General features: G+C 40.3%; 1 protein-coding gene across 4 annotated transcripts in view; it reads left to right on the forward strand.

Moving 5' to 3' along the window:
* Positions 1–16168, forward strand: part of CFI (complement factor I) — a 790564-nt gene that overhangs the window by 148520 nt on the left and 625876 nt on the right. For all 4 annotated transcript variants that reach the window (XM_044062133.1, XM_044062135.1, XM_044062134.1 and 1 more), the window contains exon 3: positions 14716–14977. In XM_044062133.1, coding sequence (XP_043918068.1) covers positions 14716–14977 — 262 coding nt within the window. The remainder of the gene's footprint in view (positions 1–14715; positions 14978–16168) is intronic.

The raw sequence follows: 16168 nt of genomic DNA on the forward strand, positions 1-16168 counted from the left end.
AGCACACAAACCTGGCATTCCAACAGGGGTGTGTGTGCTTTTGATATCTACTGTATATAGGTGTTGCTATAGCTGTTAGTGTTAGGCATGGGCAACGGGTCATAACACAGATGAACACTTCACTGATTACTACATGATAATCATGCCGACTGTAGTACCCATATTAGTGTCAGGGCACTGCAACAAGCAGTAGATGTACACGTTTACTTCTGTTGTATGCACTGACACTGTTACACACATGCAACATGCACACCCTATTTTTCCGACTGCTTGTAACCCATGCTATCAGTTTTGTGCCTTCCAGCTGGACATACACATACATACATGTGCCTAGGAGATACCTGGCATACATTTGTGTTCTATGTTAGTATGGCACACTGTAGTCACAGTCTTGTTAATCAATTATACTTCTCAGCCGGTTATACTCACAGGACTTCAGGACAAAGACCCACATCAATGGCTGACAAAAGTAACATCAATATTGGTACCATATTACTCTAGCTGCGACATACATATTTAAGTTGATTGCACATTAGCCTTTGACACCACTGTGATAACCTGGAAGATGTCCAGCAGTCATAACTACACTATTATGTTACGTTGTCATTGCTGGAAGACTTGCCACTGGTTTGGCTGACACAGGTCAAGTATATGTGTATGCGTCTACAGATATCAGTCACAAATGTGCTTATTGTCCAGCAGAACACTGTACAGTTGAATGTTATTAATTCAAGATATCACATGCAGTTTGGCACACGTCTGCAACAGTACTGTACTATCCACATGCCCTATATATGTCTCTTAGCTTTCCAAGACAAACATATATCATACTCATATTCACAGGTAACATATGGATATGGACAACATCCCATTAACTGGCCTAGCAGTGGCACAGTCACAACTGTTTGACAGACACTCTAGTGGTTGGCAAATGTGAGCTGTCCTTTCCCAGGGTGAGTCAGGCTCCTGAGCTGTGATACCACCTCTCAAACTCTTAGTATATCACATGTGGACAAAACCTAACATGATGGGAGGGGGTAAATAGGGACATAGCATGCATATTCCTGTTACAAAGTTATGAAGATTTTAGCTTAATACATTTTGCATTACAGTGACTGTTCTAAAAGATGTGTAGTCTTACACTCAAGTGTTTGTCATTACTTCATGATTTCAGTCATCAGCTATTTATCAGACAGGTAGAGATGTCAAGAGGAAATACATAACAGTCTGATTTAAAAATCTGGACATTCTGTGAAGATTTGTACAGTTGACAGGTATGGCTGTGATGTCTCCCACTGCAGACAGAGCCAGATGCTATGGCCATAGCAGTTGTACAGCAGGACATCAGTACAGCAAGTTTTGCTGGCACATATACATTTTTCAGACTCAGCTACCCCGTTATTACAGACCAAGTAATACATTAAAGTACATGCTTAAGTGTTTCACATACCTTTTTTGGGGGTTTGTTGTATATTCAAACCTAAGTGTTTTGGTTTGGTTGTTGTCTCGATCTGTGTCGTTTTCTGTCTGTCTGTCTCTCTCTCTCTCTCTGTAGTACAGGGATTGAGTGGGTTTGATTAAGTGATAGCATGGCTTTTGTAGGTGATGGTCATGACCAGGTGATGGCCTATGCACCAGTCAGTGTTCCTCACTTGCTAATTGCATGCAGAGCAGCTGCGTAGTTCTTCCAATAGCCAATGTCATGGCAACCCAATCCTATAAATGTGTACTTCCTGTGATTGTTGTCCCTTTACCTTGCCTATAAGGAATACATCCTTTCGGTGTGTGGGCAGCAGTGTTACAGACAGCAGGTGAGAATATCTCTTACAACACGACATGCGGACATAGGCCAACTACAGGTTTATGTAAGGTTCCAGATGGAGGGACAGAGTGTGAGTATCACTGTTGCATGCTTTGAATACTGCTAGTTTAACAGGGTTTGTGTGTACATGCTAGTTCTGCATAGCTTGCAGTCTGTCAATGTTATGTGTCTGCACAGCTCTCAACTGTAGTACTATCCACATAATGGCCAGGGTTTGGGCCACTATGTTTAGAGTGTTCCCCAAACAAGTGTTATCCTTGACAAATCGTTGCCATACTCTGTTGACTGCTATCAGTAACTGGAAACATGCATTAGTGTTTGTGACTTCATATCCCTCAGGAAGGATATATTGCAAACAATCCTGTAACACCAGCAACTTCACAGTGTATGAGTGCAAGATATTGAATATGGCCCTGTGTTTGGCCCTATGTCCTCCACTTATATACCAGGCTTTGTCCAGATGTCATGCAGTAAGAAGTTTATAGGTATGGGCTATCATTATTTAGTGCTGACATTCCTGCTCTCATTCCAGTGATGTTGTGGACTCCCAGTCATGTTGTGAGGTAGGGGCCATAAATATGGGCCATAAGCTAGACAACATGTGTGACCATGTACAGTCAAGAGTTCAGTATATAGTAAACACTGTTATATACCCATGTAACACATTTTAGGGGGGGGTACATGTTTGACTCTTAGGCTGTTAGTACATGTGAGAAATATTACTAATAAAAACATAAAAGGTGTGTAGCTGTACATTTTGATACTACGGTGATGGTGACAGTGGTGGGTTAGAGGTTACTGTTTGGCACACAGTCTGTTTGTCAGTTTGATAGACCAGTTTGAAATGAAGCATTGCTATGTAAAGGATCAATTTATATTGTAACATTTCATACTTTCCCCACTAGGTGGTTAACTGAGGAGTGTAATTGGAGGCTGTTGGCTTAATCATGTAATTGGGTGTTGATTGATTTTTGTATTCAAGGCAAGCATATTTTATACTGTTGTACTACTTGAAGGCATTTGCCATGACATCAGTGTCTGATACTTTGTGTGACTTACTTTAGTTACCACCTGTCCCTCTGTGCAAGGCATGGTCATTGGCCAGTTGTGGCCTACTCATAACCCTCAACTGTACACATTTTTCCAAAATGTCCAGACTTTTGTGTGTTCCTCCTTAATTAGGTTCCTTTCTGACAAAAATCTGAGGACTGGACTCATTCAATGATGACAAACATTTGACTGTAAGACTCCACATCCTTCAGAAAAGTAATCCTAATGCAAAACCTCTAGTATTCTATCAGCTTTCTGAGATTGTAAGAGAATATTTATAATCAGCCCCTATTTGTCCACCATCATGTTATGCTTTGTCCATATTTTTGCCTATAACAGGTTGAGAGGTATGGTACTGCTGACAACAATTCTGACAACTGGAAAATGTCCTCAGATGGTAGGAGCAAGAATGTATCATATGTTTCCTTTAATATTTGCATAATTCAGTTATATTGTATTTTACACACCTACATGCAGTAAGACATGGCATAAACAACTAAAATGGTACAGAAATAAATCGTTTTTGGGAAAATGGTGGTGTTATGTGTGTTTTTTTAATGCAAACATTCTCATCTGTGCAAACATATCACACTCTGGCCATTTGATAAGATGGCAACTGTAGGATTACTGGCTGTTTGGGTTTTACTGTGCTCTATTTAGTCATTTCAATTACTTGCCTAAGAGATTGCTGTATGTCTGGCTACTGTGTAAGGCCTATCATTATTATGTAGCAGCAGAGTGTGTACTTGTTATTTGGACTGTGTATGTGTGGGGTGAGCAGATAAATGTTCCATACCACCCCAGCATTATAGCTATAGTATAACCTGCCACAGGATATGTAGGGCTATTGTGTGACTCTCATGGGGGATATATATATCCACACAGCCACTGTACTGTGGCGTTTGCTAGGCTTACCAGTATTTATCTGCAAGTGTGTTGTTTATTTATGTATATATATATATATATATATATATATATATATATACATATATAGAGTAAACATTCACAGATATATGTTTACACACATATAAATATATGTGTATGTATATATATATATATATATATATATATATATATATATATATATTTGAATGTTTACTGCTTCCACAATATACATTCTCTATAGCACAGTGATTGTCCTGCAAGATATGTTCATGAAATCATCCTGAACTCTTATAGCTGACATGGCTTAATGATTATGTGTTGTGACAATGGTGTACATGTTGGTGGGTTCAAAACTTGCAAAGGCTGTTTATTCTGTTGCTGGGCAGAACAAGGGCTCATAGAGACAGGGTGATTAAGGCACTTTAAAGCTGCTTTAAGCGGGTTTGCTCGAAGCTAAGCGGAGCTAACACACGGTTAAACATACAGGTGTTTAAACTGTGTGGGCTTGTCTTAGCGGCGGTTACCAATGCGCAAATCTGGTTAAGTATGATAACTACTGTTTACCTATTCTGTGTTTGAGCATATGTCAACTGATTTGCCTGCTGCTCAGCGATGGTAATACACAGTTAAATGTATAGGCGATCTATTGAATTTTATGTTTGACTAAACAAGCATCAATTATGCAGTTCAGGTGGTGAAGTGTTGTGGTTTCTGACGGTAGTGTACAGGGTCCAGGGTTCAAGAACTGGGGCTGCTAGCTTTTTCACTGATGTTAAATGACCAGACTGCATGATAAGGTAGGCAAAGTCAGAGCACATTGTAGAACTCCAATGGTGCAGTGGTATGGTTGCTGACTGTAGTATAAAGGGTCCTGGGTCCAAGACGTGGCTGGTCTGCTTAATTTTGTTGCTGGCCACAGCAACAGCTGATGGTGAGAGGATGATTAAGGCACTTTAAAGCAGCTTTAAGTGGGTTTGCATGATGCTAAGTGTTGCTAAAATATGGTTACTCCATTTTAGCTTTGCTTAGCGGCGCTTACCCCCGCTAACGCCCACGCTAATTTCTTTGAAAGAAAAAGGAGTGATAGGAAAGTGGTGAAAGAAGGGGCACACAGAGGGAAAAACAAGATGAAAGCTGGATATGGATGTGCAGGACGGGAGTAGAAAAGGTCCATAGCTATTTTTCCTACAGCAGCAGCTGTGCATATGTATTGAATTTGCAGGTGAATTTGGATACTCATACCCCTGAGAGAGGGATGAGGACAACACTAATGTGTTGTCTAGGCAATTGGACAAGATTACGTGTCCAGTGGACATGTCTGAAAAATGGACAGCTATGTATGGAGCATAATTATTTTGTGGGAACAGATTGCTTTTTTTTTTTAAGGTGAGAGTGGGTTTTTGGGGAAGGATAGTAGGTATATGTGGGGAGGGAGGTTGGGTAGGAAAACAGACAAGACAGACAAGACAGCAGACAGGGGCAGTGTATGACACATGTGGGGGTGAACACCTTGACAGGGAGGGTGACTGGGAATCAGAGGCACATGAGCCCACAAATGGATACAGTGAGACTGAGGTCCCCACCCATGAGCCATCACCACTGCACCTTCACGGCCCTAAAGGTGGCTGTGCTGGGGGCTGAGCAGGAGGGACAGGCTGACTCTCAAATGCACCATGCTGCCCTGAAGCTGGCATAGCTGTGCTGCAGACTCCTTTTGTATCTCCCTACGCACCATACCCCCAGACCTGACATTGGGTGACAGGCTTCTGTCTGCGCCCGCTCTGGAGGGGGCAAGCCCCATCCCCTGAAGTGGTTCCACCCATGGGTGGTGCAGGACCAGCGAACGAAGAAGATCCAGGGTTGGTCCCAGACATGCTGGGGCCTGGTGTCACGGCCAGATAAGGCAGGGCAGGCGGAGCCACTGGGATCATCCTTCAAAGATGAGCTAGGGTATTGACAGTTTAGGACATATGTTGGTTGTTAGTTATGAACAATACAATGCCAGGATTAGTTATAACAGCATGCATGGATGTTCCAATAGACACCATAACACAATTTTCAATCAGTTGCATAGCAAACAGAACACATGCAGATATGGAACCACAGTGGATATTACAGCAGCATGCAGGTTACATTGATAGCAGCAGGCCACCAATTATTTCATTTCAACAGGGAACAGCAATAGATAGACTTTGAAATATTGGTATAACAATGGGGAACATGTCCCAACAGTAGGTTTGTTAAAAACATACCATTTATGTTTTTGGTTGTATTATTGCTGCAGATAGGGTGGAAGTGAGACAGAGAAATGAACAACTATTTGTTATTACATTGCTCACAACTATTCTGTACATTATAGTCTACTTGGTAGCGTTGTCGCCTCACAGTAAGACGCTGTCTGGTTTGATTCTCAGCTAGAGCGTCTTCTGCATGGAGACATACATGAATGTGCATACCTTCGTTGAAGGTTGTGCATCAGGGCTGGTAACTCGGCATGTAAAAATCAACTACCAATCATTAGCGGACCGGAGTTCCGCTGTGGCGACCCCTAACCGGGAAAAGCCAAAAGACACAACAACAACAACATAGTCTACTCAGTACTCTCCAGATATGACCTGAAATTACAGCTACCTGTGGGCTTGGGTTTGGCCAATGGGTGTTGTACACAGTTATCAGTCAAAACTTTGTACACCTAATATACTGCTGTACTTACCTGCCAGACCTGTGGAAAAAATTGGGTTAACACTACCTGACTGTTTCTATACATTAACAGGATTCATGTGCAATCATACTGCGTGTGTGTGTGCTAATGTCATAGTCCACCTTCATTTTTGTACAGCACCATGGGTGCTGAGGACAATGACCAATAGCTGTGATGGCGTGACACTTGAGGGACATTTTTTGGGGAAAACTAAGTGGTCTATGTACTTCTCTTGCTGTCATCTGCAACCTTGGGGCTGGCCAGTGTGTGTTCTACACAGTATCTAAGAGACACATCCTACAGTTAATATCCACAATGCCTTACTTGTGGGAAAATGTATGTTTACACTACCTGACTGTTTGTAACAATACTCACATATTCTTATGTGAAAATGTTCAGACAGCTTAGTACCACTCCCGGGATTCAAACCCTTCCAGTTTGTTCAAAAAGTAGTCACAATGCTGATGTTTATCAGAACAAGCTATTAAGAAACTGCTTTATCTTGTGTGTGTTTTCAACCTATTAGTCTGTGATTTGGCCAATCTGACCTTATACTTCTGACATTCCTGCATGGCAGACAGTTGTTCTACTGTGTACTCACACTTTCAGATATTACATTACAAGAAACAAGGGTTAGCAAGCATTTTTAATATTCATCTATCAGATCATAGTGCAGGGGAACTTTGTTATGCTTAATCTGTTGTACAAGACTTGACTGTTTTCCACATGAACCTCAGATACTTAATGCTATCAGAGCCATATTTGCTGTGCAAAAGCTATAGACATTTTCAATTCCTACTAACACATTGCAAATAAAGCACAACAGTCCAGAGTTGTATAGTTTTATTGACAGGTTATCACTGTTTTATGCATATCACTAGCATTATCGGTGGTAATTTCAGTTTTAGTCGGGTCAAACAGATTACAGCACTGACAGGTGATATTCTACTATTGTTGATTATACTGCCAGCTAGATCAGTACTCACCAGCCTCGCAGTGCAGCCTTTACAACCTGCTTCCATGTGCCTCCACATTCAAAGCCCTCTCAGCTGCAGCTGTACAGGTGACAGAGAAACATTTATGACTACCTATCCATCACATACACAGCTTGGACTATCTTAAACAGCAATTGATAGTGATACTTACACACTACTGGTAAATTCCCTGCCTAAGTGTCTTGTTCCCATTGGTCCAGAAGGTCCCTCTTTCTCCGCTTGAGATCAGCATAGTGATGCTGAACCTGCTCACCAGTCCGAGGGATCCCAGTAGCACTGGTGAGTTCACAGGCGAGATGGTCCCAGGCCTCTGCTTTATATTCTGAGTCCTGGTACTGGCCCTGCAGCAGTCTCAAATCATGGCCCTGGACTGCAGAATTCCCCAGCATTGTGCACAAAAGCAAACACCTTCTTCTACTCCAGTCATGGTGCCTGCAATGATGAGCTCCAACCGGTTATGGGCTGTATTCCCACCTACAGGGTTTAACTAGGGCCGATTTCCTGCACTTTGCTGTGACTGGTTACTTTTAAAACTACTGAGCTCAGCTAAGCTACAGGCAAACCTGCTTAGCTAAGGTTGGCAGTGCTTAAAGTGGCGGATTCAGCACTGCTTATCACTGAGCAAATCCACTTAGCTGGGCTTTTCATTGCTTAGTATTCATATGTACACAATGCTTACACCCGGTCAACATAGCTGTGCAATTCTTCACATTGCTTATGTTTTATTATATTGGCCTACCACCTGTATGGGATTGATTCATCACTCATTACATAATATAGATTTATTTACCTTCCCTGACATCCCTCAATGTGCTATGATTAATTTATTCTTGTGTGACTATACTGTATGGGGCACTTGTGTTTATATGGGGGTTTCACTACTTTATTACACTAACACCTCACATCTGGGCCTAATACACTACTCTGGTTGAGAAAAATCAGTTACTTCTTACATAAATATACAAAAAATTAAAATTTTAATGTTTACACATACAAAATAGAAATGTCTTTGGTGAGGCTTGAACCATGAACAATTACATACAAGGCACACACTGTAACCACTACACTATTGCTTATTCTGTATAGCTATTGTTTTTTAACTTATTGTGCTGTTTTGGCTGGGCTAAGCGTAGTTAAGCAACGGGCACACCCACGAAGCTACGCTTAAACTTTATTGCATATATAAAAAACATAATTTATTTGTTGTGTTTTTTTATTTGTCTTTCGGCTTTTCCCGGTTAGGGGTTGCCACAGCGGAACTCCGGTCCGCTAATGATTGGTAGTTGATTTTTACATGCCGAGTTACCAGCCCTGACGCACAACCTTCAACGAAGGTATGCCCATTCACGCATGTCTCCACACAGCAGATGCTCTAGCTGAGAATCGAACCGGACAGCGTCTTACTGTGAGGCAACAATGCTACTGCAGCACCACCACCGCGGGTTTATCTATGCTAATGCTGAACCTGTTATTCTATCAACTTTCTGTTTTGTATGGATGATTGCCCCTCATGGCTTTGTCCACATTCCTTACTCTGATGGGTTGGGAGGTGTGCGCAATGTGCTTATACTAAATCTGTTATTCTATCAACTTTTGACTTGGGTGGGACCATTGTCCCTTATGGCTTTGTCCAGATTTCTTACCCTGATGGGTTGGGGGTGTTACGAGCATTCTCGCTCGTTTAAAAATGCTTTGCTCATACACGGAACCATGTCTGTTTTACAGCACGGCAGCGCACCTTCATACATATGCATGGCGCACTGCCGTGCTGAACAGGAATGGTCCCTGCCATGCAGAAATAACGTATTCCTGCATGGCTGCTTGCTGAATCTGGGGGATTGTTTATCCTGGGATTTTTCTCTCATGCTACAAGAAAAACACCTTTCTACAAGAAATGATGCTTTAGGGTGCAAATGACAAGATAGTTTGCTGTTCATGGGGGAATAAGTGATGTCATTTTTTATAGTCTTGTCATTTAAGCATTTCCAAATATACACTGCCATAGGTTCATAGATTAGTACTAGGCTAAGTGCCCTTGTGGGCATTTTAAGCCTGGCCAATTACCCCATGTGAGAATGAAACCTTGCACCTTGTGTCTGTAGGGTAAACACTTTAACCATTATGCCACCCCCCTCATCACTCAAAAGCAAAAACATTTTTTCCTTTTATGTTGTTAACTCTTGTTGCATTGTAAAATACATGCAGAACACCTTATATAAAGTTACATTATTCTTTTCATATGCATACTACAACCTTTAGGTTTGGACACCATAATATTCATATTTTATTTTTCCTCAAGTCCCATACTCTTTTGGGAGAGACTACCATCAATTTTTAACTGCAGCCTCCTGACAGTGCATATACACTAAGGAAATATGAGCTAGAAATTGTAACACCAGCTCTGCTCCGTGGAACATGACATAATCCACTTAAAGTTATAAATATTATCATCCAAAATACATGTCCAGTACTTTCTCCCATTCCTTCACTTTTTCCCCTGGGACAGCCAGTACATGCCTATATGTTCTCAAATTACTGACCTTCACCTTGTCTTCTCTCTAGCGTATCTGGCCCTTCACGCTTTTAGCTATAATACTTGTTACGTGCCCTTCCAGATGCAGCAACTGCACCTTATCCTGCAGTCTCCTCCCATCTTCCTCTCCACCTAATCTCAGGAGTACGAGCTTCCAACATTGTGTGACTTACTTCTCATACATTCTTTCTCATTCATCTATGTAACCATTCATAAATATTTAACTGTTTGGTACTTCCAAACATATACAAATTTCCTGCCTTCTTCTCTCACCAACATTTCCCCTCCCCCATTTTCCAACAGGTGTGTAACTTGAAGGGGGATTTTGGACCAGTTATACATTTTCAACACTTGTTTTCATTTTCACCACTTCATTCATACTTCAGGTATAATTGCACCCTCTACCATTTCTCAACTCTGCCTTAATTTCTCCATTCCCTTACCATGCTCTCAACTAACCTTGTGTATATCTTTTCACGTTTAAATTCTTGTTGCAAATGCCTTCCTTAATTTGTACTGATATAGATTACCTCCTCCTAAATTGATTATATTATACCAACCCTTACTAACCAAGCCTTAGCAGTTAATTTCAGTTGCATAAATTGTTACCATTCCCCTCCCTTCAGGTCAAACCTTTCCATTCTTTCCTTCCTCCCAACTTAAAAATTTCCACCTGTATTCTTCCTCATCTACCTTATTCAAACCTCTACTCCATCTCCACCACTTCAGAATTTTACCTTGTATATTAACATTGGGATTTTTCCATTCATTCATTAATCTGAACTCCTTAAATGTCTCACCACTACATCCTTCCATCTTCAACAACTGCAAATTTGTCATTAAACTAACAGTCTCCCAGTCCTCATTCTTCATCTCCTCTTCACCCTCCTGAACTCCTAAAACAAATAAGTACATATACAGTGGATATAAAAGCTGTACACACCCGTGTTAAAATGCCATTTTTTTGTGATACAAAAAAAAATGACACCACAATAAATCATTTCAAAACTTTTCCCACCTTTAATGTGACCTATAACCTGTACAATTCAATTGAAAAACAAACAAAATATAAAACGTTCAATAAGCTGGTTGCATAAGTCCACAGACCCTTAAACTAACACTTTGTTGAAGCACATTTTGATTTAATTACAGCATTCAGTCTTCTTGGGTAGGAGTCCATCAGCATGGCACATCTTGACTTGACAATATTTGCCCTCTCTTCCTTGCAAAAGTGCTTCAAATATGTCAGATTATGAGGGAATCTCTTGTGCACAGCCCTCTTCAGGTCACCCCACAGATTCTCTATCAGATTTAGGTCTGGGCTCTGGCTGGGCCATTCCAAAACTTTAATTTTCTTCTGGTGAAGCCATTCATTTGTTGATTTGGATGTATGTTTGGGGTCATTGTTGTGCTGAAAGATGAAATTTGTCTTCATCTTCAGCTTTCTAGCAGATGCCTGAAGGTTTTGGGAGAAAAGTGACTGGTATTTGCAACTTTTCATAATTCCCTCTACCTTGGCTAAAGCCTCAGGAAGAAAAGCAACCCCAAAGCATGGTCCTGCCATCACCATGCTTCACCATGTGGACGGTGTTCTTTTGGTAATGCAAAGTGTTGTTTTTGCACCAAATGTACCTTTTGGAATTGTGGCCAAAAAGTTCAGCTTTGGTCTCATAAGACCATAACATATTTTCCCATATGCTTTTGGGAGACTTGATGTATTGTTTTGCAAATTTTAGTCAGGCCTGGATGTTTTTCTGTGTAAGAAAAGGCTTACGTCTTGCAACCCTACCCCATAGCCCAGATATATAGAGAATATGGGAGATTGTTATCACATGTAGTACACAACCAGTACTTGCCAGAAATTCCTGCAGCTTCCTCAGTGTTGCTTTAGGTCTCTTGGCAGCCTCCCTGACTAGTTTTCATCTTGTCTTTTCATCAATTTTGGAGGGACATCCAGTTCTTTGCAATGTCACTGTTATCCCATATTTTCTCCACTTTTTGATGACTGTCTTCACTATGTTCCATGGTATATCCAATGGTGTGGAAATTTTTTGTACCCTTCTCCTAACTGATACCGTTCAACAATGAGATCCCTTTGATGCTTTGTAAGCTGTCTGTGAACCATGGCTTTTGATGTAGCAGGCAACTGAGTTAATGTCAGGAAAATCCTACTAGGACAGCTGAACTTTATTTGAGGTTAATCAGAATCTCTTTAATTGATGGCAGGTGTGTACCCAAGAAGACTGAATGCTGTAATTAAATCAAAAGGTGCTTCAGCAAAGTATTAGTTTAAGGGTGTGCACACTTATGCAACCAGCTTATTGTACTTTTTTTATTTTTTTATATTTTTCCCCAAACAGATTTGATTATTTTTCAATTGAATTGTATAGGCTATAGATCACATTAAAGGTGGGAAATGTTTTGAAATGATTTATTGTGGTCTCATTTTTTATAACACAAAAACCTGGCATTTTAACAGGGGTGTGTACACTTTTTATATCCACTGTAGTACCCTTGGAACTACTGTCATCTGCTACACGTATTTAACCCACTAATATATTAGATTTACTAAACTATTTGCTAAACAAACCATTAACTTGGGCCAACCACCCACTATAATTTTCCTGTACTGTCTGACATGATGTCCTCCAGATTCTTATACCCAGATACTTAATCTTCCATTTTCCTTAATATCAACTTCTCTTTTATTTTACCCTCCTCTGTTCCAGTTCTCACTTGCACAGCGTTCTTTCAGTTACAGTGCTGAAATCATTTTAAGTTCTTCAAATATCTCACAGTTCTGTTCCAACACTAGGTCCAGCCTGTTTGTTTCTGCAAGTTGCTTAAAGATTTTTCATTTACAAGGTACTCTTTCCAAACATTCTCACACCCTCTGTGCTAATGCCTCTATCAGTAAAGTAAATAACCTAGGGCCAAAGGGCATCCTTGCCTTGTATGCCTTCCTACCTTAATTGCCCTCATTAATTCCTGATTTACTAACAATTGCACCTGAAGGTAGGCACATCAGTTCCCACTCTTATACAGCAGTACCTTCTCAGTGGACCCAGACAGACCATAGTGCTGGGAGAATGATTCATTATCCTTCTATGTCAGTACTGTTACATTTGTTAACAGTAACACGCTTCTTGGTGGAACCCAAAAAACAAAATGTCTAATACTTTGGAAAACTGTTTTTTAAGAAGGCAATGCCCATTACATGATTCCTATTAGGAAAATGTGATTTGGACCCCCTTTTATTTGCTTGGGGATTTACTACGTATGCTCAAGACACTTACTCGAGACACACATCCTCACTGCAACTCTTTTATTTCCGCAAGTGCTCTAACTCCTAGTAACTCATCTCCTATAACAATCACTATCCCTACAAGAACCCTGATCCTAAGCCAAAAACCTCCCACCTAGTGCTTAAGCCTAATGGCCACCATCCCTCCCTATACCTAAAATCCCTGTCCATCTCCCTAACCCTTAAGTCCGTGACACTCCCTGTCTCCATCCTTAAATCCAACAGCACCCTTCTTGCTCCCCTTCCCCACTTACTTGGTTTGTAGAGAACACATACTTCTGTCCATCTTCTGGGATGAGAGTGGATAGTGTGGCAGCTGCATCAGTGAACTCGCATCTGAGTTCAAGTCCCTGGCTGCAAGTTAATGGAATTTGAGCAGCTGGGGCTCAAGTGAACACCCTTTGCTTGGACAAGAAACCTAGGATGTAAGCTTAAATGGGGTGTTTTGATCTGCTAGTGTAGCATGTAAATATCCAGGTGGTATGCAAAACAGAAAATTTGCACTTAGTATATTGGAATTGATTTATGTGAGTTAATGTGAACAAGTTATGTGTGCTTTTCAATTAAAAATAGCTAATCTGTAATTAATGTACGGTAAGTGATTTATGAATTCTTGGGAACAGGTTATGTACACTTTTCAGTCAAGCTAGCACCTTTCTGAGGACTGTTATATGATGCAAAGTAAGATGTATAACCAAAATAAGAAACAAACAAGCAAACAAAAAGTAAATTACTTGAAAATAATTTCTTCAGGTCAAGTTGCAGAGATGGTTGCAACTCTAGTCCTTATAAAAGGGCTCCTTTTGTCTAGATATCTGTTAAAGTTTACAACTAAGTTATGTTCCTGTTAGTCAAAGGTAAGCATACCTCTCAACTTCTTAGAGCAAGAAATCTGGACAAAGCCATAAATAAAAGTTGTATAAAGGCCCAAAAATACGGACACTTTTTAAATATTACTCTTACAAACTTAGAAAGTTGATAGAATAACAAGTTTTGCAGTAGCATGAATTTTCTGAAGGATGTGGAGTCTGTAAATCAAATGTCTGTCATTATAGTCTAACTTCAATCCTTAATAATTTGCCACTAATTTGCCCGAAAACCACAATTTTATGAAAAACAGGCCAAAAATATGAGGCATAAATCTGGACATTCTGCGAAAATCTGTAGAGTTGAGAGGTATGAGAGTAAGAGGAGCAATGATGTCATGGCCATCTTTTTATAAAACATGTCCACAGAACAGTAGGACACTAATCTCTGCAGACTACTTGATGGTTATCCGTGGTCTTAGATCCATTGTTTAGGCTCTGCTGCTGTGACCTGCTGCCACTGATACTCCTTAACCAAAATGTGCTTCTTTTGAAATAAGTATTTTCAGGAATAAACATGCTTGTTTGTTAAATATTCTTTATTTTTTGGAATTTACAGGCTACCGGTATGGTATCAGAAAGGATAATGGCATGTAGGAATAAATCATTCACCTATAGTTCTTGTGAAAAAGTTTTCTGCCTCCCATGGCAAAAGTGTATTGAAGGAACATGTATATGCAAACTACCTTACCAGTGTCCAAAGTCTGATGGTACAGTCTGTTCTACATCAGGGAGGAAATTCCAGAGTTACTGCCAGCTTAAAAGTTTCGCATGCACCCGCCCAGGTATAAAGTTCTTACACAGGGGAGAGTGCAGATCAGGTAAGAATTGTGGAATAAACCACTATTTTTTACTGTTTAATTGTTATGTTTTCCAGCAGCAGTGTTGGGAATTTACGTGTGTCTGTGGGTGTGTGTGTGTGTGTGTTTTCGCATGCATACATGTGTGTGTGTGTGTGTGTGTGTGTGTGTGTGTGTGTGTGTGTGTGTGTGTGTGTGTGTGTGTGTGTGTGTGTGTGTGTGTGTGTGTGTGTGTGTGTGTGTGTATGTGTGTGTGTGTGTGCGTGCATGTGTGTGTGTGCGTGTGTGTGTGTGTCTGTGTGTGTGTGTGTGTGTATGTGTGTGTGTGTGTGTGTGGTGTGCACACTTATTTCATTTATTTATGTGCTTAGTTATTCAGTTTGTGGGGAATGAATTGCTGTAAAAACCTTGGTAACATTCAACCTTCATTTTTCCTCTAAGTATGCCTTCTGTTTCTGCTTTATCTTCTGTTTTTTTTAATCTAACCAGTTAGATGCCCCGTAATTTGTTCATACTTTTGCCACATTGGCAAGTAATGGAAGTAGTCAACATAAAGTCCTGAGATACTACATTCTTGGGGCAGCTTCAATAGTTTGTTTGAGAAGATGAGTGTTAAGTGTGACATTCATTAAACCTAACCAGAAATTTAACGTGCTATTTCTGGATGTCAAGACTTCTACAGTAGCTGAAGGTCATTTGCTGTTTGATTCACAACATGAAAAAATGCAGAAGGGAATATTACTTTCTGTATACATATTATAGTGAGTTTGCATCTTTCCAGGTAAGAGTTTTCATTTGTTGTATATTTCAGTACTAAATTGTTACCAACCACTAGGAAACCAGAAACTGGTTATTAATCATAAGACTTGTTATGTATCTGAGTACTTGGTGTGCATAAATGTTAATTATGTGCTGTATTATGTCCTCAGTTTTGTACTTTGCATGAATGCAACTAGTTCCATACCCAAGCTGAAAGCTATACTAATAGCATGATAACCAGTCCCCACAACAAAAAAGTTGATAAAAAAGGTATGAAGACTCTGAACTTACATATCTGGGATTTCCCCTTTACTAAGACACAAAATCAGTCTGTAGCATAATTTCTACTTAAAATGTGATCCACTTTTTTAATCTTAGAGGAACTTCTCTGTGAGCCAATGTTATAAAAGTAGGGAGAACACATGGCACACTCCATTGTAGCTGGTTTTGAAT

The sequence above is a fragment of the Protopterus annectens genome, chromosome 2.part1, assembly GCF_019279795.1.
Source record: "Protopterus annectens isolate FY-2018-M chromosome 2.part1, PAN1.0, whole genome shotgun sequence".
NCBI classification, from domain to species: domain Eukaryota; kingdom Metazoa; phylum Chordata; order Ceratodontiformes; family Protopteridae; genus Protopterus; species Protopterus annectens.